The sequence below is a fragment of the Haematobia irritans genome, chromosome 4 (assembly GCF_050003625.1).
Source record: "Haematobia irritans isolate KBUSLIRL chromosome 4, ASM5000362v1, whole genome shotgun sequence".
NCBI classification, from domain to species: domain Eukaryota; kingdom Metazoa; phylum Arthropoda; class Insecta; order Diptera; family Muscidae; genus Haematobia; species Haematobia irritans.
The window spans coordinates 86,093,833-86,120,039 of NC_134400.1; the positions used below are offsets into that span (position 1 = coordinate 86,093,833).

The following is a 26,207-nucleotide window of genomic DNA, read 5'->3' on the forward strand; positions in this document are numbered from 1 at the left end:
TAAGAAACTAACCTGGATGACCGTCCGTTGGCTCAAAACCTAATTTCCCATTTGTTATAAAATATTTGATTTAAGATTAAATTACACCCAAAGAAATTTGTTAGTAGGGACAGCAGAAAAGTCTGCTAAAACAGCAGAAAGTCTGCTGAAAAAAGGACAGCAGTCACTTAAAAAATAGTGACTGCTATTTCAGCAAACATTTCCTGCTATTTTTTAAGCTCGATTACACTAAAACATGTTTTATTTTGGCAAAATGTCAACATAGGAGCTATCCTAACAGAATTAACACAATATTTTATGAATATCTATAGTATTTGACCAAAAATCTGAATATTTATCGAATTGAGGCATAACAGCAAACAAAATGTTTGCTGATCGTATTTAGGAGCAAAAATATACCAAAAACTACTTTTGGTTCTTAAATATGCTTTGGGGAAAATTTTATAACCTAAAAATTTTACAAATTGTTGTTCATTAGGCCCTGAAGTACAAAAATATAACAGCAGACATCGACTGCTGTTTTTAGCAGACTTTTTTCTATGAGTGTAAGAATAATAAATCTGTTTTATTTGCTCTAAAGAAAGTTTTAGCGTCTAAAGACAACTTCGTTCATCTCAAATTTCATTGCTGAGAAAAAAACGATTCTTTTAATTTAGCAATTCCATATTTTTTGCTTTGGTGTACACAAAAGAAAAATAATACTTTTTCTCGGAAACGAAATTTTAAGCCAACAAAGTTTTCTTCTATTGAATCTTTAAAGGCTAATAAATTTTTGTTTGTAGTACCCACTGTCACGTTTGTCCCCAAGGGACTTTGTTTAGGCTAAACGAAATATTTGGGAATTTGTGGGGGTTGACTTTGACTTAATTTTTTAATATTAATTTAATTTTATATTAATATTATATTAATTTAATATTAAACGTTTTCCGATAAAAAAAACTAAAAGTTTTGAAAATGGATGTAGCAAATATTGTTCTTTTTTTTTTTGCTACAGTTTTTTATATCTCTTCGAAAAGTTCAAACCTTTACCACAAAACAAAAATTTTTACAAAATTTGTATTTTTGTAGTAAATAAAAATCTTTTTATTATAAAATCACAGTTCTTTTATATATCATCGACTTCATTTATATATCATTTTCCGAAGAACGAATGGCTTTACGTCGCAATTATGATACATCTTGATATTTCGTGGTAAAAAATTAATAGAGACTATGCACTACCACACATCCTAAAATGCCCTTTGAAAATTTGAAATTGTATAAAACAAATTTTGGAATATATGTAAAATTACTTTATTTCCAAATATCTATATTCGGTATATCGTTTGAAGCAAAGCGAGCATTAAACGTTTGCAACTAAAGTTGTTTGTTTTCTTTAAATTAAGTTTCTTTAAATACCTTTGTGTGTGCATTTATAGACCTGTGTGTAGGTCTATAAATAGATACCCAGCAAAAAAATTTCGAAGTTCTTCCAAAGGCACAGCTTTAACACACAAAGAAGATCTTTTAATTCAATTATTTATAACTCGCTTTTTTCTTATTTTTAATGCGTAAATTAAATTTTTTTGTTTAAAAAACGTTAAAACAGAGTAAGCATTAATAAAATGGTACCAAGTATGAAATTTTGTCGAATAAAATTCTAAATCCATTCAAGAAATATTGCGAATTTTTTAAAATATTTTAATTCAAACGTTTCAGAAAAACGTTAGAATGTATTAAAAATCATAAAAAAAATTATAAAAATTATTTATTTAGCAAAAATTTTTTAATTCAAACCCAAATGAATTCGGATTACACCTTAAGAAGTGATGCAAATTCATTGCAACGGCTGTTGAAATGGTGGACATCCGTCCTATGACAAGCCCATGAAAGTGAAAATAAATAGGTTGATTGTTTGTCTGAAATTTCGGTTGACAGAAAAGTATTTTTGTTTCGTGTGTGCTTTATTCCACAGGGTATTTTCAGATCTTTCGAGGCTTCACTAGCTGAACAATTTCGGATATTGGTGTTGTAACGCTACCATTATAACGATTATAAATATTTGCAATGTACTAACCAGTGTTACCAGGTGATTTGTGAACCTTGCCCTAAATATTTAGAGAAACCCCCAAAATTGTTCTAGATTTTTTCACAAATTTTAGGAATGTGAATGGATAAAAATCTATATTGATACGCTTACACACAATACGTATATCAATTTATACATTTTTAAATCAAATTACTTAAAAGTATATATGTGAAAATTCGGTTTATAAAGTAGAAAAGTAATCATAAATAAATAGTAATTATAATAAATAGTCCAAAATTTGAAAATCTTCTGCATTGGCAATGTCCAAATTGTTGGAAGTAAAAAAATTAATCATTTCACGTGTAAGAGTAAAATTATGACATCATTTAAGGCATATATGGGAGCCACCGTGGTGCAATGGTTAGCATGCCCGCCTTACATACACAAGGTCGTGGGTTCGATTCCTGCTACGACCGAACACCAAAAAGTTTTTCAGCGGTGGATTATCCCACCTCAGTAATGCTGGTGACATTTCTGAGGGTTTCAAAGCTTTTCTAAGTGGTTTCACTGGAATGTGGAACGCCGTTTGGACTCGGCTATAAAAAGGAGGTCCCTTGTCATTGAGTTTAACATGGAATCGGGCAGCACTCAGTGATAAGAGAGAAGTTCACCACTGTGGTATCACAATGGACTGAATAGTCTAAGTGAGCCTGATACATCAGGCTGCCACATAACCTAACCTAAGGCATATATCTAAAAAGACTTTCAGTTGTTGAAGGTAACATACGATTTCTTAATTCGATGGAGTTTTGATGGAGTTCGTTTTTATACCCTCCATCATAACTTGCCATTCCGTTTGAAACTCATCGAAATATTGCTCTAAGTATATTTATCCAATTCATCCGATTCGGTTGAAATTTGGTACGTGATGTTAGTATATTGTATCCAACAACCATGCAGGAATTGGTTCATATCATTCCATAATTATATATAGCTGCCATATAAACCGATCCCCAGATTTGACCTCCGGCGCCTTATGGAGAAGAAAAATTCATCCGATCTGGTTGAAATTTGGTACGTGGTGGTAGTATATGATATTTAACAACCATGCTAAAAGTGGTCCATATCAGTCCACAAAATTGTTATTTTTGCAATAAAAAAAAATAAGTTTTTATCCACAGTCCATTTCGTTTATAGCAAGCACTGCTCTTTTCGGACTTTAAGTCTTTTATAGGAGACATTTTGAAGTTTCAATACAAGAAAAAAATTCCGATAAAATGATGCTAAGTCCACTTAGATGAAAAACGCAAAAAGCTTTGTTCAATCTAAAACGGTTCATGCCAATTTTAGCCCTGTTCTATTATTTGAAATTCGTACATTCTAAAAAAATGATTTTAACACCGAAAAAATTAATTTCTACCTTATACGGTTTTTGAGAAATTCCAAATAAACTTTGAAGCCGTCTCCTGTAAAATTCACTTTTTAGACTTAGCGTACTCTGGAATGTAGACATCGAATTTCTTGTTAACATTGAAAATTCCCTTTCAACAGAATCATGTGAAAAGGGTAGGGACAATAATTCTAATACATACCTCCTTTTAGTTGGGTACTTATTATGACCTCCCGCTTCTTTTTTTTTTCTTTAAATTCATGCCCGAATTTGGTTGAGGGTTGTTTTACTTTATAAGGTATAAAAGCCCTGAAAAGTCCAAATAAATTCTACCCCTTAAAAATCCCGCCTAATGTGGAAAAAATCCCTAAATTTGGGGGACCCAAACCTGGCAACACTGGTACTAACCTATTTTATTCTCTTTGAATATTCTCAATGTTAGAGATTTTCCCGTTCTCATTTATTAGGCTTGAACTCCATCCATGCATAACTTTATTTTGAATTGTATTTACACAGGTGAAAATGCCATCAATAATCAAAATTTCATATTGCTATATGACCGATATATGTACATACCTGCAGTTTGACCGATATATGTACATACCTGTGTGAACTTTGTAATACTTCGTGCCAGCTACCATGTATACAATCTTTATCTTATTTGAGGCAAACCATCGAATGAAAAGTGGCCTGTTGTGCCTCTAAATTATCAGCCTTTGAAAAATTACAAAAATTGCTGTCGACATTTTCTTCTTTTTTTATTTTCATAAAATCAATGTCAGATTTAATGATTATAAATTAGATGATATAAATTTCAAACAAGTATCGAAATAGAAAAATACAAACAACCCCAAACGAAAAAGACATCAGCAAGGGTTCGTTCATGTTAGTTGCTACACATACGAAAGTCTTTTTTTTGTTATATGTTTCGGCGTAAATATTATATATTTGGAATTCCAATTTTTAGCATATTATTTTTAAGTGCAAGCATACAATGTTTAAAGACTAGCATAACATGTTTGCGACATTTATGTTAATATGCTTTCGGACATAACATTTTTTATATGTAATAAAAAAAAATAAAACAAAAAATTAAAAGTTCACCAATGTGGTATCACAATGGACTGAATAGTCTAAGAGAGCCTGATACATCGGGCTGCCACCTTACCTAACCTATATATAATATGTGTGGATGCAAACATATATTAATTTAGAAATTGCCAATAAGCATATATGTGTTTAGAAAGAGAGACCGAGAGAGTATGCTGCAAGTAAAAAATGGAAGTAACCAATCGGCGCATTAAAAATATATATACACAAAGAAAATGTCATTAAAGATTTTTCTACCAGCATATGCCTAAGATAAAACATTTTTTTTAACAATACAAACAATATTTTGTTTGGACCAATCCTGAAAATATATATGCTTGAAGCAAAATGTGTTTGGGAGTATATGTTACAGAAGCGATTTTTTTAGGGTAGTTATGTAAATTTTTTCAATATATTGAGTAAAATTTTACTATTCCAGATTTCATGTATATCATACCAAACAAGCAAATATCTATGATAGTTTGGCAAACAATTGGAAATACTTCCCAAATAATTACTTTTAACCCTTTGACTACCGATGTCCACTACAGAGGACATTCGAAAACGTCATCTAACTTCCCACTTAGTTTCAATTTATTTATCGATGTTAATTTAAAGTAAAACAAAATTGGGTAGAATGCATTCCATATGTTATAGTAGTTAACGTTTTCCTATATTTATGTACCACTATACTACAGAACGAAAACAAGTATATACGGCCGTAAGTTCGGCCAGGCCGAATCTTATGTACCCTCCACCATGGATTGCGTAGAAACTTCTACGAAAGACTGTCATCCACAATCGAATTACTTGGGTTGTGGTATCTTAAAACTTCTTAACATTTTTTTCTAAATTGTGAGGTAGTCCATACGTGGTAGAGAGCCAGAATTGAAATATGGGGGTCGCTTATTTGGGGGCTATATACAATTATGAACTTTTGTGTTACTGGGGATCGATTTATCTAAGGACTATATATAACTATAGACCGATATGGACCTAGTTAGGCATGGTTGTTAACGGCCATATACTAGCACAATGTACCAAATTTCAACTGACTCGGATGAAATTTGCTCCTCCAAGCGGCTCCAAAACCAAATCTCGGGATCGGTTTATACGGGTGCTATATATGATTATGGAATGATATGGACCACTTTTGGCATGGCTGTTAAATATCATATACTACCACCACGTACCAAATTTCAACCAGATCGGATGAATTTTGCTGCTCCAAAAGGCACCGGAGGTCAAATCTGGGAATCGGTTTATATGGGGGCTATATATAATTATGGACTGATATGAACCAATTCCTGCATGGTTGTTGGATAAAATATACTAACATCACATACCAAATTTCAACCGAATCGGATGAAATTTGCTCTTCCAAGGGGCTCCGGAGGTGAAATCTGGTGATCGGTTTTTATGGGGGCTATATATAATTATGGACCGATGTGGACCATTTTTTGCATGGTCATTAGAGACCATATACTAACACCATGTGCCAAATTTCAGCCGGATCGGATAAAATTTGCTTCTCTTAGAGGCTCCGCAAGCCAAATCGTGGGATCGGTTTATATGGGGGCTATATATAATTATTGACCGATATGGACCAATTTTTGCATAGTTGTTAGAGATCATATGCTGACACCATGTACCAAATTTCAGCCGGAGCGGATGGAATTTGCTTCTCTTAGAGTCCCCGCAAGCCAAATTTGGGGGTCCGTTTATATGGGGGCTATACGTAAAAGTGGACCGATATGGCCCATTTGCAATACCATCCGACCTACATCAATAACAACTACTTGTGCCAAGTTTCAAGTCGATAGCTTGTTTCGTTCGGAAGTTAGCGTGATTTCAACAGACGGACGGACGGACATGCTCAGATCGACTCAGAATTTCACCACGACCCAGAATATATACTTTATGGGGTCTTAGAGCAATATTTCGATGTGTTACAAACGGAATGACAAAGTTAATATACCCCCATCCTATGGTGGGGGGTATAAAAATTAACTGAATTGAATTCATATATGGAATAATTTTATTGAACTTTTTTCATTCATTTGGACAAATCTTACATATTTGTGGTAAACTTTTTACTTCAAATTTAGAATTGCTTACCTTCGTTTTTAAACACAATTTTATGTATTTATATAAGCAATTTTTTTCTTCAATAAAAGACATGTTTTATTAATATATTAAATATATTTATTACCAACAGCCAACTTTTTTCTTGGTGTTCTTTTTTGTAATATTTATAATATTGGCTTCCGAATAGACTATCTGAAATAATCTATGCACCCAAAAAAAAAGTGACCCCACCGTGGAAGAAAATGTAGGTTTATTTTAGAAAATTTGAACTAAAATAGTTTTCTAATTGCAACGTGTTACAAATGAGTTAACACTTCTTGTCAAATTGAAGAAAATTTTTTAAAAATAATTAAATTTTTTCTGTTGTTTAAGAAAATTGCATATGTTGGAAGAAAAAATTGGATTTAAAAATTGTTAAAATGTCTTTAGCGCTGTACGAAGTTCGAGACAGGTACAATTTTAGTAAAATTTACTCATTTAACAGACTTATGAACTCAATTTAAGCAACCTTCTGCCATTTTAGGAAAATATGAACTCTTTTATTTTTTTAGTAAAATTGTGCACTGTATTTGTATATAACTTTTTTTCTTATTTTTAGTTCACGTCATTACCAAAAAATTATTCAAATAAGGAACATTTACTCATATTGTGCAAAATTTAACTAAAATCAACTAATCTTCATGAACTAAAATAAAGTTCAGTTGGCATTGGAGCCCCTTTTTTCTGGGTGTGGTATCACAATTGACAGAATAGTCCAAGTGAGCCTAAAATATCAGCAGGTACTGAACGTGACCTAGCCGAACTTACATGCTTCAGGTGAAATATATCACCTTTGTGCGATACAAATTGTTGAACAAATTCTGAAAATGTGTATGCTTGGACAAGAATTTGTTTGGTAGTATGTGTTACAGAGGCGACATTTTTAGGGCACACCAAAGCAACTAAGAACCCACTTCAGCAGTCTACAATTTTAAATAAAGTTGGATTTTCCAATAAATTATTTGGGGTAATTAAATTTAATGTCATATTGAAAACATAATGTAAAATAATTGAAACCTATTTTGCTTTTGATTGTGAACAAGCTTTGTACAAAGTTACTTCGAATTTCATTTCATTGATAAGGAAACAAAAATATATTTGTCATTAATCGTTAATTTGTGAAAATAGCCTATGTTCTATCATAGATTTACTTATATTGACCAACGATGCTAGTCATTCTCCTGTAAATGTATTTGGCATTAAGCGCATCCAATACGAACGCAACTTCATTTCTTTGTTTACCTTAATGGGCATTTCAAGTTTATTCCCCAACTGCAATGATCAAAAAGTGGCTGATTCTGTCAGCAGGTAACAAATGATGCTGTTGACATATAAATAGCATACAAGCAGTAAACAATTGTTGAACATTTACAAAACAATTTTTTGTTGTTTGTTTATAAAAGTTTTACCATTAAAAAGACTTTGAACTTTCCTTTAATAAATAAAATAGTGATATTCGGTATAGAATTGAATTCGTTTTGCATTTAACTCAGAATATTTCTGATTTCATACAGTTCAATATATTGCATCTTTAACATTAATCGCATGAAGTACACACAAAGAAAAAATACTTTCCTTCGGAACGAGTTTCTAGACAAACAAAATTCCACTTTGCCACAAACTATTTAATTTATGTATTTTTTTTAAATAAAATTTGTTAGTTTCAAAAGAATCCTTCTTATGTCTAAAATTTTGTTTCTCGGAGAAGAAAATACTTCTTTCAATGTAGTATTAGTAAATAATAACGAATATTTGGGATTGAAGTTGAATAAATTCTAAATTTTTGGTTGAATAGGGTTTAATTTGAAATGAAAAACAAGTATATACGGCCGTAAGTTCGGCCAGGCCGAATCTTATGTACCCTCCACCATGGATTGCGTAGGAACTTCTACTAAAGGCTGTCATCCACAATCGAATTACTTGGGTTGCGATAACACTTGCCGATGGCAAGGTATCGTAAAACTTTTTAACACTCTCTTCTAAATAAGTTAGTAAGTTGTAAGTTAGTCCATAAGGGTTATATATTAAACAAAAAAAAAGGCCGATTAAATACGTATATAATTCAGTTTGACAAAATTTTCTATAGAAATAAAATTTTGACAAAATTTTCTATAGAAATAAAAACTTGACAAAATTTTCTATAGAAATAAAATGTTGAAAAAATGTTCTATAGAAATAAAATGTTGACAAAATTGTCTATAGAAATAAAATGTTGACAAAATTTTCTACAGAAATAAATTTTTTACAAAATTTTCTATAGAAATAAAATTTTGACAAAATTTTCTATGGAAATAAAATGTTGACAAACATTGCTATAGAAATAAACTTTTTACAAAACTTTCTATAGAAATGAAATTTTGACAAACTTTCTATAGTAATATAATTTGAAAATTTTTACATGGCTGTTAGAGGCCATATACTAACGAAATGTACCAAATTTCAACCGCATCGGATGACTTTTGCTCCTCCAAGAGGCTCCGGAGGTCAAATCTGGGGATCGGTTTATATGGGAGCTATATATAATTATGGACCGATATGGACCAATTTTTGCATGCTTGTTAGAGACCGTATACTAACATCAGGTACCCAATTTCAAACGGATCGGATGAATTTTGCCCCTCCAAAAGGCTCCGGAGGTCAAATCTGGGGATCGGTTTATATGGGAGCTATATATAATTATGGACCGATATGGACCAGTGTTTGCATGGTTGTTAGAGACCATATACTAACACCACGTACCAAATTTCAATCGGCTAGGATGAAGTTTGCTCCTCCAAGAGGCTCCGGAGGTGAAATCTGGGGATCGGTTTATATGGGAGCTATATACATTTATGGACCGATATGGACCAATTTTTGCATGGTTGTTAGAGACCGTATACTAACATCAGGTACCAAATTTCAACCGAATCGGATGAATTTTGCCCCTCCAAAAGGCTCCGGAGGTCAAATCTGGGGATCGGTTTATATGGGGGCTATATATAATTATGGACCGATATGGACCAATTTTTGCATGGTTGTTAGAGACCGTATACTCAGACCACGTACCAAATTTCAACCCGATCGGATGAATTTTGCTGCTCCGGAAGGCTCCGCAAGCCAAATTTGGGGATCGGTTTATATGGGGGCTATACGTAAACGTGGGCCGATATGGCCCATTTTCAATACCATCCGACCTACATCAATAACAACTACTTGTGCCAAGTTTCAAGTCGATAGCTAGTTTCGTTCGGAAGTTAGCGTGATTTCCACAGACGGACGGACAGCCGGACAGACGGACGGACGGACATGCTTAGATCGACTCAGAATTTCACCACGACCCAGAATATATATACTTTATGGGGTCTTAGAGCAATATTTCGATGTGTTACAAACGGAATGACAAAGTTAATATACCCCCATCCTATGGTGGAGGGTATAAAAACATTCATTTGATTTGAAAAGGAATTGTATCCCAGCAAAAAAAGCGTCGCCAAAAAAGTAATGAAAATGTTCTTTTTGGATCCGGAAGTGGTGCATAATTGACGCAGAAACGATGAATTTAACATGGGCTTGTCATAGGATGGAAGTCCTCCATTTCAACAGTCGTTGCACTGAATTTGCATCACTTCTTTAGGTGTAATCCGAATTCAGTGTTTTGGATGTAAATTAAAAAATTCTGTTATGTATATTTTGTCAAATAAATAATTTTTATAATTTTTAATGGATTCTAACGCTTGTTGGAAACGTTTGACCTCAAATATTTTCAAAAATTCACACTTTTTTCATATTGAATTTAGCATTTTTTCGACAACATTTAAATGATTTGTACCATTTTATGAACTCTTACTCCATTTTTAACCTATTTGAAACAAAAAAGTTAAAATTACCCATTAAAAGTATGAACAAATCAAGTTATAAAAAAATTGAATTAAAACAACTTCCTGGGTAGTTAAAATAAAGAACATCAATGGGAGTGCATCTTCTGGAAGTGCTTTTAAAGTTTGGAAGAACTTCCAAATTTTTTTGCTGGGCTAGACATGTGACGCTTACCTATGGCGTTCGGACAAACAACAATAACAACATACCAATTTCAATAGGAAGCACCACTCCGCACGTCACATATCCTGCCACACCCACCCCAGCGCTCTATCAATTTATTGCGTCCACATAATATTCGATCTATATCGGTTTTTGTTGTTGTTTTTCCACAGACCATTTAAAGTAGGTTAAATAATCATTGAACGCTAATTAGATTCCATATCTACAACAAAATAATTTTAGCTCCAAATAAAGTACGCAACAGAAAACATCAGGGCGAATATTTTGCTATGATGACCATTAATTTAGATTTTTTTTTTATATTTTTTATGTGCTCGTATAGATCAAACCAAATATGCTATACGATATACAGGGTAACTGCACGCAGAGAAGCAATATGATCACCCCAAAACATGTTTTAAGAGCAAAGTGTTATTTTTGGACGGTGAACCTGGGATAATTTTGTGGCAAAAATGTTGTTTTCTCGGCGAAAATATATATGATTGCCGCAATCGCAATCATAATTTTCGAGAAAATAACATGGTTGCGATAAAAATGTCCCATGATCAAAATAACATTTTGTTCTTGAAACATGTTTGGGGTGATCACATACCTTCTCTGCGTGCAGTTATCCTGTATGTGCGCGAAATTTTCCTTTTATTGTTTGGTTGCCGCAGATGGTAGAATTGTACCAAAAATGGTTGATTTTTTACTGTTTGATAGATTAGTAGAATTCTTGATGTTTTGGTAGATTTTGCGAAACATTCCTCTTCAACTAAGACCTCTTAGTTCAATTCTCTATAGAAATAAAATTTTGGAAAATTTTTCTATAGAAATAAAATTTTGACAAAAGTGTTCTATAGAAATGAAAATTTGGAAACATTTTCTATAAAAATAAAATTTTAACAAAATTTTTGAATAGAAATAAAATTTTGGAAAAATTTTCAATAGAACAAAATTTTAAATAAAATTTCTATAGAATACAATTTTGGAAAAAAATTTCTATAGAAATAAAATTTTAGAAAAAATGTCTATAGGAATAAAATTTTGGAAAAATTTTTCTATAGGACAGAAGAGAAAGGTGTTTTATTTACGACAAAGGTACACATTTTCTAACAAATAAATTTGTCTCATGTTAAAAGTTTAAACTTTTCGAAGAGATACAAAAACTGTAATAGAAGAAAAACGTTTGCGACATCCGTTTTCCAAACATTTTAAACTTTTTGGGTGCACGTAAAACATTTCTAAATACTAGGAAAGCTTTTCTTAAATAGAAAATCATGCGTGCTCGGCTATACGAAGGAGAAAAACCTGTCGCTACCGCTTCTGTTAAGCTTGTGGGAAATATTCAAAATTAAGACAAAATATGTTCACTTAGTTTGATGACACCCTGTTCAATATGTAAACATTTTGGCCTCAATTCAAATCATTAGGAATAAACGAGCTTGTGTTTGCGAATCACTTTATAAATGTTGGCTTTTTTAATTTATTTCATTGAATCGTTCTAAACATGACGCACTTAAATTGATGCAGCAGGTTGCACCACAAACGATTCTCTCCACCACATTCCGTCCGCCTTGCGACAGCCAACAAAATTATTAAAAGATATACAACTACTGATTATAGACAGTATTTGCAGAACACATTACACAGGCTGACCTTCAGAATAATGTATAAAAAAATACGTCATTTGTTTTAGAAAGAGAGTGTTTATGACACTTAAACAAAAAAAAAAACGGAAATTGAATTTGAGGCAAAATGCAAACTCAATAGTACAAAAATGAAACCCTACATCAGTGATGATAATGTTGCTACTTTTGTACTTTTTGAGTACAAACAAATTACTGTTGAACCTCCTCAACATGTTTAGTGTTTTTTAATTTTTAATTTCTGTTGTCCAACTATCGCTTGGAATCGATGAATTTAAAGCAGCCAGAATTTTCCTGGAATTTGAAGCCATAGCTTTAAATTTTTTCTACAATTTAACCGGATCATTCTCCACCTAAACTTTTTTTATGACTATAAGTTTTTAATTATGCACGAAGAGTCCTGGTAGTTAGCTATATTGTCAGCCCTTTATTACACCCTCCACCATATGATGGGGGTATACTTTGTCATTCCGTATGTAACACATCGAAGTCTTGGTCTCAGACCGCATAAAGTATATTTATATATTCTAGATTGTGGTAAATTTCTGAGTCGATCCAGCGTGAGAATCACGGGTGTGAGAATCACGTTAACTTCGTAAAAGTAGTTGTTATTGATGTAGGTCGGATGCTATTGCAAATGGACCATATCAGTTTGTAAGCAAACCCACTGGATCATGTAGCTCTTATTGTCATCCACATCCACAGCCAATTATCTCTACATTATAAATTCTGGACGAATTTATTCACTGGAAACTTTACCTCAAAAAAGATAATTGTTTATATTGAAAACCTAATTTTACACTGGATATTCTTTTTCTTCTCTATTTTAGATTATTCTTTTCTTTGGGCAAAATGACGAAGGAACAGACCACAGTCATACCAGAGGAGCTATACAATTTGACACAGTTGGCCGAAGTAGCAGCGGGTCGTTTAAATACATCGGCCGAGAAGATCGCATTGAAAGCATATGAAAACCATAGCAACATTAAGACGCAACAACCGGATGAAGTAATGAAACCAATGGTGGTCATAAGCGGATGTGAAGAGGTGACCGAGCGCAAATCACACGGACTGTTGAATGACATGCGATCTCAGACACAAAGTGAGCATCGACGATTAAAGGAAAATTGTGAAATATCTGCAATAAAGAGAGAAACCAGATCACCAGAGCCAACAACATTTCATTCGTATCCAGAGCAGCCCGAAACTATGGAGCCCCATCAACATCATCACCATCTTCATTTGCATCATCACCACCATCATTTATGTAATGGCTCATCGAATGGGCTAACATTCTATTCATCGTCCGATGATGACTCCAACTATTACAGCCACAAAGTATTTGATAGGAAAAAATTACGCCGGTCCACAATATCCGATAATTCCCTTCGTTATGATGAACACTCCTCGTGTAGTAGCAGTGCTCCAGGCAGTTCGAGCAGTGGCAGTGGGGACGAGCAAACGTATAGTCATCTACATCGCCATCACAGCCACAAAGATCACAAAGACCTTCTAAATGACGGCAATATATCGGCAGGTAACTACAATGAAGCGGATGGTGTGCAACAAATTCACATTGATTCCAACTCTGGATCTTTGAATCTCTTAGACGATGAGCACATTTGTCCGGAATGTGGAAAAAAGTATTCAACATCCTCAAACTTGGCCCGTCATCGACAAACCCATAGGTCAGTGGTGTTTATTTGTGAAAATGTCTGGAAGTCGAAAATTTCTAATCTTAGTTCTCTATTTGCCAGGTCGATTATGGATAAAAAGGCCAGACATTGCCCGTTCTGCGAAAAGGTTTATGTTTCTATGCCTGCCTTTTCGATGCATGTTCGAACTCACAGTCAAGGGTGTGAGTGTCAGTATTGTGGTAAAAAATTTTCCAGACCATGGCTGTTGCAGGGTCATATACGAACTCATACGGGTAAGATGGATACTGGTTTCGTTTATATTAGAATTCGTTTCGAAGAGAAGAAAACTATTTTGTCTGTTAAAAAAATGTCCTTAATGGTGAATATAAGTATTTGGAGACAATCGTTCCCGAATAAAAATTGAGAGATCTAATTTTATACGATTAGACATGAGTAGATTCGAAAAATGGTGACACATATCTAATCTCAATATTGGCCTAGATCTAATATCTTATATATAATTATATGTATCCCAACATGTAGTTAAATCTCAATTATCTCATCATATCTGGCTATATCTGCTTGGATCTGAAGTTGCCAATTTTGAGATCTAACATCTAATTAGATCTCCCAATTTTTACACGAATTGTCATTAACATTGATTTTGCTTGATCCCAAAAGAATACTTTTTATGGCACAATATTTTCAAACATATTTGTTGCGGAAAAAATTATTATTATTTTGACTATAGAATATTTTACCAGATTCTGTTAATGGTGATCTAAAAAATAACTATGGTAAGAATATTATGGTAATTGCAATAAATGAACAAATTTTTAGACGAACGAAATTAGATGGGACCAAAAATTTTTGATAGTATTAGCACAACTCCCATCGACATTCGTCATTCTAGTTTATGCTAAATCATCAGCTTGTGTTCGCTGAAATGCTCGTATGGTCTGATACCAGTGTTGCCAGAAGTAATGATTTGTCGCCATTTTGATAATTGACGATTTTTCCCTAAGTTTGACGTTTTTGGAGATGACGCTGTTTAGTGTAGAAGATCTGAAACTCTTAGCCAAGTTAGTTCGCCATTACAATATATTAAATTAGAACTTGGTCACCACTAGCTCTGTCCGTCTGTCGGTCCATGTCGATATAGCTCTATCCATCTATCGGTCCATGACGATATAGCTTTGTTCGTCCGTCTGTTTGTCCATGTATTCAGCTGGCAATTTATGTCCTGCCTGCTTCTAATTTATCGCATTGCAATCATATTATGCTGTTTTGGATATTTTTAAAGATTTCGCAATATGTGATTAATCGAAATTCAAGACGTTTTAAAACTGGAGATCGACCTTTAACGTTTTTCGGAAAAAATACTTACTTTCCCATTCAAAATGTAAATCAATACTAACATTCCATTATTTAATTTTTTCCACTTTATTTGCAGGTGAAAAGCCATTCAAGTGTAACGTTTGTACCAAAGCCTTCGCAGACAAATCAAATTTGAGAGCCCATATTCAGACGCATTCGAATACCAAACCACATACCTGCAAAAGATGTGGCAAGGCATTTGCCTTAAAATCCTATTTATACAAGCACGAGGAGTCGTCCTGTATGAAGAATCACCATAGAGCCGACAAAGAAGTGAGAATCAATCGCTCTGCCCACAATCAACATTCATCATCAACGACAAAAAATAATGCTCCAGTAAATATTGGCCCTCTTAGTGGAGGCTACTCTGTGGAATCAGCCAAATCTACATTGGCAACAAAACTGTTACAAAAGGAAAAGGATAGACAACAGGCCATGTTACACTATAAAACTGTGGCCAATGGGACACCTACAGGTGGCCATCCAGCAGGTTTGCAAATTATTTCTATGGTTAGTGATCATCTTCAGACGAGCATAGATATTCCATATCAACAGAAGTCTTATGCCATGCTGACAAATACCATGCCTCCCGAAGATTATGAGCATTACAAACGTATTAGTGTTATACAAACGCCGCCAGTTTTGAATGGGGCTAGTCATGTATTTGCTCCGGCCCTTAATCTAGAAGTTAGTCCCTCACAATCCAGCCCTCATGTCCAAGTGCAATTCTATGCCACTTCAAATGCAGATGCTAATGGGCAAATGCAAGAACAGCCCGTGGATTTTTCACCCAAAAATAATTTCATACATTCAGCAAAGACCAGCCCTTTTGAAATGACGGGAAATTATGCCATTGTCGCTTAAACAAATTTGTCGAACGAAAACTAAAAACAAAAAATGTAAAAGACATTGAACAAAAGAATCTCAAGAAAATTTGGAAATTGCAAAAGATACCAAAGCAAAGCTAAAGACAGTGGACACATCCTAAAACTCCTAAATACCAAAAAAGTAATAATAAAAAAATTACTCCCGACCCTCCATTGAATGATCATAACGATGATATTAACTAATTTTAGTAGAGCTATTTCCTTGCAGCACACGAATGTACTTAGTTAGCCATGTAGTTGATCCTAAAAAAAACAAACACTTGTGATAGTAAATTTATATACACACACATACTCACATATATACACATATACGTATTTGAGATTATTTTATATTACAGATTTTTTTTAAATTTATAAAATGTTTTTAACATTATTTTATTGAAGAAAATATCAATGCCATTTTTAACTTCAAAAACAATTTGATATAACTGAGATGTTTACGTTTATTTCTTAAATCAGTTAATATAGAAACTACTGAAGGTTTTTCCAAGGCATACATACTTAATTTAACCCTTTGACTACCGATAACTCCTAGAGGGGACATACTGTTTTGTTGATCCTTGTGTTGAAACTAAAGACTTCCTGTGATCAAACTGTATTTCAATAAAACTGGGATTACTTAGGCATATAAATTAGACTTATCCTATATATTGTGTTGTGAAAAAGCACGCTGATGTTCATCTACGTGTCAAATGCATTGAAAATGCTTGGCCTATATTTATAAATTCTAATTGAACTAGCAGTTAAAATCTCCTTTTTGCCTTTAAGGCAGTTCTATTTACTTGAAAATTGGTTTTCTACTACCGCCACCACCTGGGAATTATTTTTGTCATATGACAAAGTACCCTGTAAATACATTGGAACTAAATAAGAGGCTACTTTTTACACAATTTTTCAAAGCCCCCTATACAGTGGAACCTCTCAAATTTGGACCCTCTGAAAACCGGACAATTGTGGTGAGACACTCGCTATATTAACGCATTACTAGAAACCACTCACATGTGTACAAAAATTTAGGTGACCGTGGGTACCCATTTCTCAGAGGTTTCACATTTACACATACAGTAATCCCTCGATTTACGTCGCCTCGGTTTACGTTGTTTCGATTTACGTCGTAAAAATGTTTGTTCCATTAATCTTCGATTTACGTCGTCGATTTTTTTGCCCACTTTATCAGAAACGCCTTCCATAAGTAAAATTAGTATCAAAGATGATGACATCGTAACATTTTATTTTCTGAAATTCTTACCGAAATTACTGAATTACCTTTATTTTTGAACTTTTTTATTATGCACATACAACATATGTTAAATGGGTTTAGGAGTAAGTATAAACAATTTTTAATTCGGTTTACGTCGTTTCGATTAACGTCGTCAAATTCCGGAACCAATCACGACGTAAATCGAGGGATTACTGTAGTATTTTTATCCAGCGAGCATCGAATTCGAAGATGGGTCATACATCGGTTATTTTGATCTGGTACTTTTTTTTAAAGGTTTCGATTATAGATGGAGTAACCATAACATGACGACATTAGATTAAATTTAAGAAATAATTGCCATCTTAAAGTTATAACATTAAATGATTAAATTAAATATAAACTAAAAAGTATATTTCAATAAAATAAACTATTTTAAATTAAAATTAAATTCACTCACTTCAAATTTAATGTAAAAACTTTAATATAAATGAACATAAATTAAAAAAGTGAGAAATTTCAAAAATGTATTTAGCGTCATACGAAGTTCACGGTGGACACAGTTTAGGTAAAATTTATAAATTTTATGCAAATCTGAACTATTTTGTGGAAAATACGAATTTAGTAAATCTTTATTATTCATATGTGCACTGAAAAAAAAGAATGCCCGGTTCCAAAGATTTTGTCTTTACTTTAAAACTTTTGGTATTGATTCCGAGCCAAAGAAGCGGAGAATACAAGTAAGGATACTTTTAAGACACAATTCTCTTTTAAATTTGGGGTTTGTGTACTTGCTTCTAGGAAGTCAATTTTAATTTCTCGCTTCCTCAGCTTTTTTTCTTCATATGCTATCAAAGTCCTTTAAAACCGAGTTAACGGCAACTTTATTTTCCAAATTAGGACTCTACTTCCAGTAGAAATTATGCTATGTTTGAAGTAAAAAACTTCTTTAAAATAAAGTTTGGAGCGATTTTTTGCTTTGTAGTAAAGATGAAAAAAGACAACATTTTAAAAACTATTTCAATTTAAAGAATTTTTCTGAATTATTAAAGTCAAGTTGACCTTAGCCCTAACATTTTTTTCTTTCATGTTATTATACCCATTTTTAAGTCAAATCACTTAATTATAAGGACAATACGACTTCATTGAAAAGTTTATCGACTTTTGGACCAGAAAAAAAACTTTATATTAGAGAAATGCATCTTCTATACTAAGCAAAATTTGCATTCGTATTTTAAGAAATCTTTGACCTCACGACAATATTTTTTCAGTGTGTATACAGTTTTTCTCTTTTTTTTGTTTCATTTAACTAACGTACACAAAAAATAATAAAATGAAGGAAAGTTTCTCACTGCAAAAAAAAACATGTTCAGTTTCAAAGATTTTCTCTTTACACTAATGATTTTGGTATTGATTCCGAGCCAAAGAAGCGATGAAATGAAGTAAGGACAAGTTTAAGACTCAATTCTCGTTTAATTTTAAGTTTTGGGTACATGATTCTAGGAAACAAAATTCAATTTACTCGTTTTCAACTTTTTTCTTCATGTGACATCAGAGTCCTTTAAAATCATGGTAAGGACAACTTTAATTTCCAAATTCGGGCTCGACTACAAGTACAAATTATACATTGTTTCCAAAAAAAAGACTTGAAAATAAGGTGTTGAAAAAAATCTCATCTCTCAAAAAGTCAACAATATTAAAGACAATTTCATTAATTTTGAAGAATTTTTCACAATTATTAAAACTAAGTTGACCTCAGACATACAAAAGTTTTCTTTCATATTAGGATACCCAATTTTAAATCGAATCACTTAACTATAAGGATAAAACCAATGCATTCAAAAGTTTATTAACTTTCGGACAAGAAAAAAATTTTATATCAGAAAAATGCGTCTTCTTTGCTAAGCAAAATTCGGATTTGAATTTTAAAATTTTAAGGATATGAAATCTTTGGTCACACGAAAATATTTTTTTTAGTGTATTCCTTATAAGTTATATTAAGAACTAAAAAAATAATAATCAAAGTAAAACAAAATTAAATTAAATTTTAATCAACTAAATTAAACTATATAACGAACATAACAATCTATTCTGATAAGGCGAATTAAATTAATTAACAAAATCAATTTAATTAAAATAAAATTTAATTGAAATGGTTTCATTTAAGTAGAAACATTAAGAGCATAGTTCCAAGGATTACATCTTTACTTTAATGGCTTTGTAGCCAAAGTAGCAAGATATTACAATAAGGATATAATTAAGAAGCAGTTCACTTTTAAATTAGGGTTTTGCGCGCGGCACTGCACTGGAAAAAGAATGAACCCAACAGGAAAGAAAATTTTAGTTATTTTATAAAATTCCAACTAAACTGTATTAGAAACGCAGATGTCACGCCGATTTCACAAAAATAAGTAAATAACTTTCGACATATTCAATTTATTAGACATTATTATTATTTTTCACTTATTAAAGAAATTTTCGTAGGAAAAAAAAAAGGAAAAAAAAATTGGAATTCAAAATTGCCAAAAATGTCTTTAGTGCCATACGAAGTTCAAGATAGGCGCATTATTGGTAAAATGTACAAATTTTAAGAAATTCTGAACTATTTTGTGGGAGACACGAATTTAGTTAATCTTTATGCTTCATTTTTGTACAATTTTTTCCTCTATTTTAGTTAATTTAACTAACGTACCCAAAACATTATTAAAGTCATGGAAACTTTCTTAAAACGTAATAATTCCATAGAATTAAATCGGCTTTAGTGAAATGTAGAGTTTACTTGTTTTTAGTGCGAGAAGCAAACATAAATTTATTCAATTTTCAGCTCCAGCCAAGTGTTTAACGCGACTTACAATTCAAAATTTAAACTCGACTTCAAGTATAAGTTATTCCATGTTTCAAGTCAAAAGTAATTTTAAAACAAAATAATATTATAGACGTCACCCATTTTTTAATGCTTTTTACATTTATAGTCATTTCATTTGCATTTGTACACTGAAAAAAAATTCCGTAGTTAAACTAACGCTAAATTTAACCTATTTTTATTGGAAAAAATTATTTGCCATTAGTTAAATTTTATTATTTTTATCGAAATTTTCCACAGCTTAATGAAATCTTACTTTTTCTAAGTATGTCTCAAGAATTTTATGCACTAAACGTGGGTATAAAGTTCATTGACCGTACAAATAAGTTCAATATGAACTAAAGCAAAAATAAATTTTCGTACGATTCCCAAAAATAGTAAGAATGAACTACTGTATGGCGCCAATGATTTTCTTCTAGTTTATTTTTTCTTCTATGAGAGGATGTAATTTCGTGAACTGCAGTTAAAAAGTACAACAGGGAATTAAAATTTCCTGGTTTTAACAAACCTTTGGGGAAATCTCAAAATGTGGAGTAAAATTTAGTTCAATTTTCGTGCGAGGTAGTTCATTCTTCCCATAACACAGTTCACTTTTTTTTCAGTGCAGCCATCATCAAATTTAAGAACAACTTCTATATTGTCTCAGGTTTAGTGCTACTCACTTTATCTTAGTTCAATATAATTTTCGTCATGTGGAGATATCCAGCTTAAAGACGAATCACTTTTCGCTAAGGATAAAATGTCCTTAGTGAAAAGGTTATCAACTTTTGGGCGAGTAAAATATTTTTACATCAGAGAAATGCGTCTGAATCTTACACGTATTTGAAGGAAAATAAATCTCAGAGCTTACAACAACTTCTTTTTTTTAGTGCAATAATACTAAATTAAATGAAATCACATTTAATTCAATTTATAAATTTCATTACATCGAAAACGTATATCAAATTACATTTAACTTAAAATTAAGTTAACGTAAAATTACATAAACTTAAATTGCAATAATATAAAGTAAACTAAATTCTAATAAATATCTCGTGTTAAATCGAATCAATTTAAATTAATTGTGTACATTAAAATAAATAAAATTAAACTCAAATTTATAAGCTGAAATCAAATTAAACAAAATTAAATTTCTCAAGTTGAATCAAATTATCGAAGCCTAATTAAAATAAATTGATAAAAATTAAAAATAATGAAATTAAAGTAATAGAACACATAATGAAAAGCAGTGGGAATGTGACCTGAATATGAACATCTAGAACCTCAAAACTATGCATAGAAAAAATGAGCTCGTAAATTATACAAAATTGTACTTACACATATTGCAATATAATTTTATAAAAATCAATGAAGTTTTTCCTAAATGGTCGTTAAAATATCCATGATTTGGCCTCCATGCCAGTTTTACTTACTATTAGGGGGGAAATTTCTACCAATTTTGAAGAATTTTCTAAGGTTAAATAAACTCTAACTAACTTCATATAAGTATAGAACAAAAGATTTTTCCTTAAATAAATGCAGTTCAAAAAATTTTATTTTGTAGACATTTTTCCTGTCTACAAAATAAAATTTGAAAATGCAAAATTTCATTATTCTCGGTAGTCAAAAGGGTTATATAGCTAAAAACGCGTGTGCCTTTGAATTCCAGAAAAGGCGCCTTCACAAAGCGCCTCCGCCTTAAACCCCTATGCTAATGTTTCATTTATATACTAGAATATTTATAATATGTAGAATGTATTTATGTACTTATAACAATACAGTATTGCAATCAATTTCAATTGTCATTTTACAACAAATATTGTAGTATAGATATTCCATAGAGGAACAAAAAAAATAATTAAAAGAAAAACCAAAAAAAAAAAAAAAAACATAATCCGTTTATATACACATGGTTTATATGCCAAGATATTTTATTCAATAATAGTTTATAGAAGTTACCTGGTATATTTGTAGTCTAGTAGTATTATATATCTACATATAGTCTTTAGTTTATAGCAAATAAAACCCCAATGTATTTGGCTTAGAGTCTTTGGTTCTGAGCGGATATAGACGAGATGATCTAGTCTTTAAAATTAGTTGCACGTCAGATGGGACAAAATGTTGATGCATAATTGGCTACCCATTCAGTTTGACACCAGACAATAATTTCATAATTATTTATCATGCAAATTTTATTATTATTACTATTATTATTTTTTTTTAACATTAGATTACAATGGCCGTTATTGGTGCAATATTATTTAAACAATTGCCAAAATTTGTAATGTATTTAGATTTTCATTTTTTACCTTATACTGCATTAAATCTTAAATAAATGAAGAAAAATATACGCTTCACAATAAACAAACAAAATTGATGTTTAATTTAAACACACTCAAAAAGGGTTATATGGATCCAAGGTTATATGGATGTTGACATTTCTTTAAGGATTTCGGTCAAAGGTGTTGCTTCTTTAAAATAAGGTAATTTTCTTGGGAACTTTAGCTCTAGCTTTAAATCTGGACTCTATAAATTTAAAATCAGGATACATATCTCATTTATCGAATATTTTTCTCTATTTTCTGTATATGAACACAGCTATTCATGTATACATAAAAATCCATATTTTATATAAGTTATTTCAAAGTAAAAAATATTTTCTTCATTTAAAAAATAAAATTAAACCAAATATGGAAAATCCTCAAAATAAGTATTAACCTATATTTGAAGCCTTTTTAACTGTAGTCCAAAAGTTCAACATCTCAGTTTTTTCTTTACTTTAAGGAAAACTTTCCCCACTTTAAAGATATATGACTTTAACGGAAGGGCGGAAATTTCCTAAATTCGTGTACAAAAGCAAGCATGATTAACTTTCTTTTAACTAAAATTTCTTTATTTCAAAAGAAATTTGTCCTTAATATTAGTTTTGCGTGTTCTAAAATTTAAGTTGCATAATCTTCCATATTTGGTCAAGGATAGACCCCGTCGAATTTGGTGAACTTCAAATTGAAATGAACAACTACTGAATAAGTTTTCATTATCTCCAAAGTCCAATAACTTAACCCTTCGTTGCATGATTTAATTTGATCATGGATAAACATTTTTTGGTATGTTAGAACTGTTGTATATCGAGTTATGATACCGTAAACCAATGTTCGTTCAATTCTGATCACTAGAGGAAAAGTTACGAAACATTGCATATATGCAATTTCATGCAGTTAATCAACTTCCTTAGTGCATGGTGTTATCTCTATATATCGGGAGCCAACGTGGTGCAATGGTTTACATGCCCGCCTTGCATACACGGACTGCCACCTAACCTAACCTAGATATTTAAAATCTTTTAAAAAATTGTGAAAAGAGGATGTTCTCTTCCTAGATCAAATATTGAAAAATAAAGTAGCAGATTAAAAAAAATTACAATTATGGCTTCAATGCTTTCAAGAATTTAAATCGGGAGATCGGTTTATACACTCAAAAAAAGTTTACTTGGATCCAAAGATTTTGACCTTCCTTTAAGGATTTTGGTATTGATTCCGAGCCAAAGATGCCGCTTCTTTAAAATAAAGACATTTTTTAGGGACCTCCCTGGCTTTAAATTTAGGATCGATAAAATTAAAGTTTGATACAGATCTCATTCATCGAATTTTTATTCTCTATTTGCTATATATTAATAAAGGTATTTATGTACAAACAAATTCCAATTTCAAAATTCAAATGCCAGGTACTTTAGAGTAAAAACCGTTTTCTTAATGCTAAAAAAAAACTTTAAACCAAAGATGCAAATCCTTAAAATAAGTCTTAGCCTATATTTGAAGCATTTTTATCTTAAATTTAAAAATTCAATATGTCAGTTGAGACGTAAAGACGATTTCTTTAAATTAAAAATGTTTTTCTTTATTTTAAGGAACATTTGCCTTACTTCAAAGATCTACAACTTCAACAGAGGGACGCAAAATTTCAAGATTTGTGTCCTAAATTTAATGAAAAAACTTTTTGAAGTAAGGATTATAAAATTTCTTTTAATTAAAATATCATTATTTTAAAGAATTTTGTCCTTAGCATTGCGTAAATTTCGAGTCCTAAAATTTAAGTTGCATAATCTTCCATATTAGATCAATATTTTTTTCAGTGTATGGAAGTTATATGAAAACACGGATTTATACCAAATTTGACACATTTATTATGGACCTAAACCACCTGTAAATTTCCATATCGGATAAATAGTAGCGGCATCTATGTGCTCAAGTAGTCAACTGAGGAAATCGGTTCATATGGGGCTATATCGAAACATGGATCGTCATAGCCCATCTTCGAACTTCACTTGCCTACATACAAAAGAGTTTGTTAAAAGTTTTAATTTTAATTATTTATTTATTACAATTCTAAAAACTATAATAAACATTAAAGCACTAGCTACAAAAAATGTATTTAACTATATAAAAAATTTCCTTTCGACATTACAGTACAGTAAAAAAACTAAACTTCTCCGATTTAGTTGAAATTTACAGAAGACGTGTAAAATTAATATGGAATATCTGATTTTTTGATGGGGAGAAAAAGGAGCATTTCATAAGGGGACATTCCCTGGCCTTATTATTTAAAAGAGATCCACGGTTTACTATTATTATTTTTATACCCTCCACCATAGGATGGGGGTATATTAACTTTGTCATTCCGTTTGTAACACATCGAAATATTGCTCTAAGACCCCATAAAGTATATATATTCTGGGTCGTGGTGAAATTTTGAGTCGATCTAAGCATGTCCGTCCGTCCGTCCGTCTGTCCGTCCGTCCGTCTGTCCGTCTGTGGAAATCACGCTAACTTCCGAACGAAACAAGCTATCGACTTGAAACTTGGCACAAGTAGTTGTTATTGATGTAGGTCGGATGGTATTGAAAATGGGCCATATCGGACCACGTTTACGTATAGCCCCCATATAAACAGATCCCCAAATTTGGCTTGGGGAGCCTCCCGGAGCAACAAAATTCATCCGATCCGGTTGAAATTTGGTACGTGGTCTTAGTATACGGTCTCTAACAACCATGCAAAAATTGGTCCATATCGGTCCATAATTATATATAGCCCCCATATAAACCGATCCCCAGATTTGACCTCCGGAGCCTCTTGGAGGGGCAAAATTCATCCGATCCGATTGAAATTTGGTACCTGATGTTAGTATATGGTCTCTAACAACCATGCAAAAATTGGTCGATATCGGTCCATAATTATATATAGCCCCCATATAAACCGATCCCCAGATTTGACCTCCGGAGCCTCTTGGAGGGGCAAAATTCATCCGATCCGATTGAAATTTGGTACCTGATGTTAGTATATGGTCTCTAACAACCATGCAAAAATTGGTCCGTATCGGTCCATAATTATATATAGCCCCATATAAACCGATCCCCAGATTTGACCTCCGGAGCCTCTTGGAAGAGCAAAATTCATCCGATCCAGTTGAAATTTGGTACATGGTGTTAGTATATGGTCTCTAACAAACATGCAAAAATTGGTCCATATCGGTCCATAATTATATATAGTTCCCATATAAACCGTCCCCAGATTTGACGCCGGACCCTCTTGGAGGAGCAAAAGTCATCCGATACGGTTGAAATTTGGTACATTTTGTCAATATATGGCCTCTAACAGCCATGTAAAAATTGGTCCATATCGGTCTTTAGTTATATATAGCCGATGACTTATTACACAAAAATTGGTCCATATCGCCAAAAATAATCTACCAAAACTTTATTTCCATAGAATATTTTGTCAAATTTTATTACTATAGAAAGTTTTGTCAAAATTTCATTTCTATAGAAAGTTTTGTCAAAAGTTTATTTCTATACAAATGTTTGTCAACATTTTATTTCCATAGAAAATTTTGTCAAAATTTTATTTCTATAGAAAATTTTGTAATCGACCAAAACTTTATTTCCATAGAAAATTTTGTCAAATTTTATTACTATAGAAAGTTTTGTTAA

General features: G+C 32.0%; 1 protein-coding gene across 4 annotated transcripts in view; it reads left to right on the forward strand.

Moving 5' to 3' along the window:
• Kah (Kahuli) overlaps positions 1-22,594 on the forward strand; it is a 47,361-nt gene extending 24,767 nt beyond the window's left edge. Inside the window, exons 2-5 of one of the 4 annotated variants that reach the window (XM_075304112.1) lie at positions 13,111-13,817; positions 13,890-13,968; positions 14,023-14,210; positions 15,371-22,594. In XM_075304112.1, the coding sequence (XP_075160227.1) occupies positions 13,133-13,817; positions 13,890-13,968; positions 14,023-14,210; positions 15,371-16,158 (1,740 nt within the window). In that variant the 5' untranslated portion in view covers positions 13,111-13,132 and the 3' untranslated portion in view covers positions 16,159-22,594. Of the gene's footprint in view, positions 1-13,110; positions 13,969-14,022; positions 14,211-15,370 lie in introns of all 4 variants that reach the window. The other 3 variants (XM_075304113.1, XM_075304110.1, XM_075304111.1) reach the window with 3 other exon arrangements.
• The last annotated feature ends 3,613 nt before the right edge of the window (positions 22,595-26,207 follow it).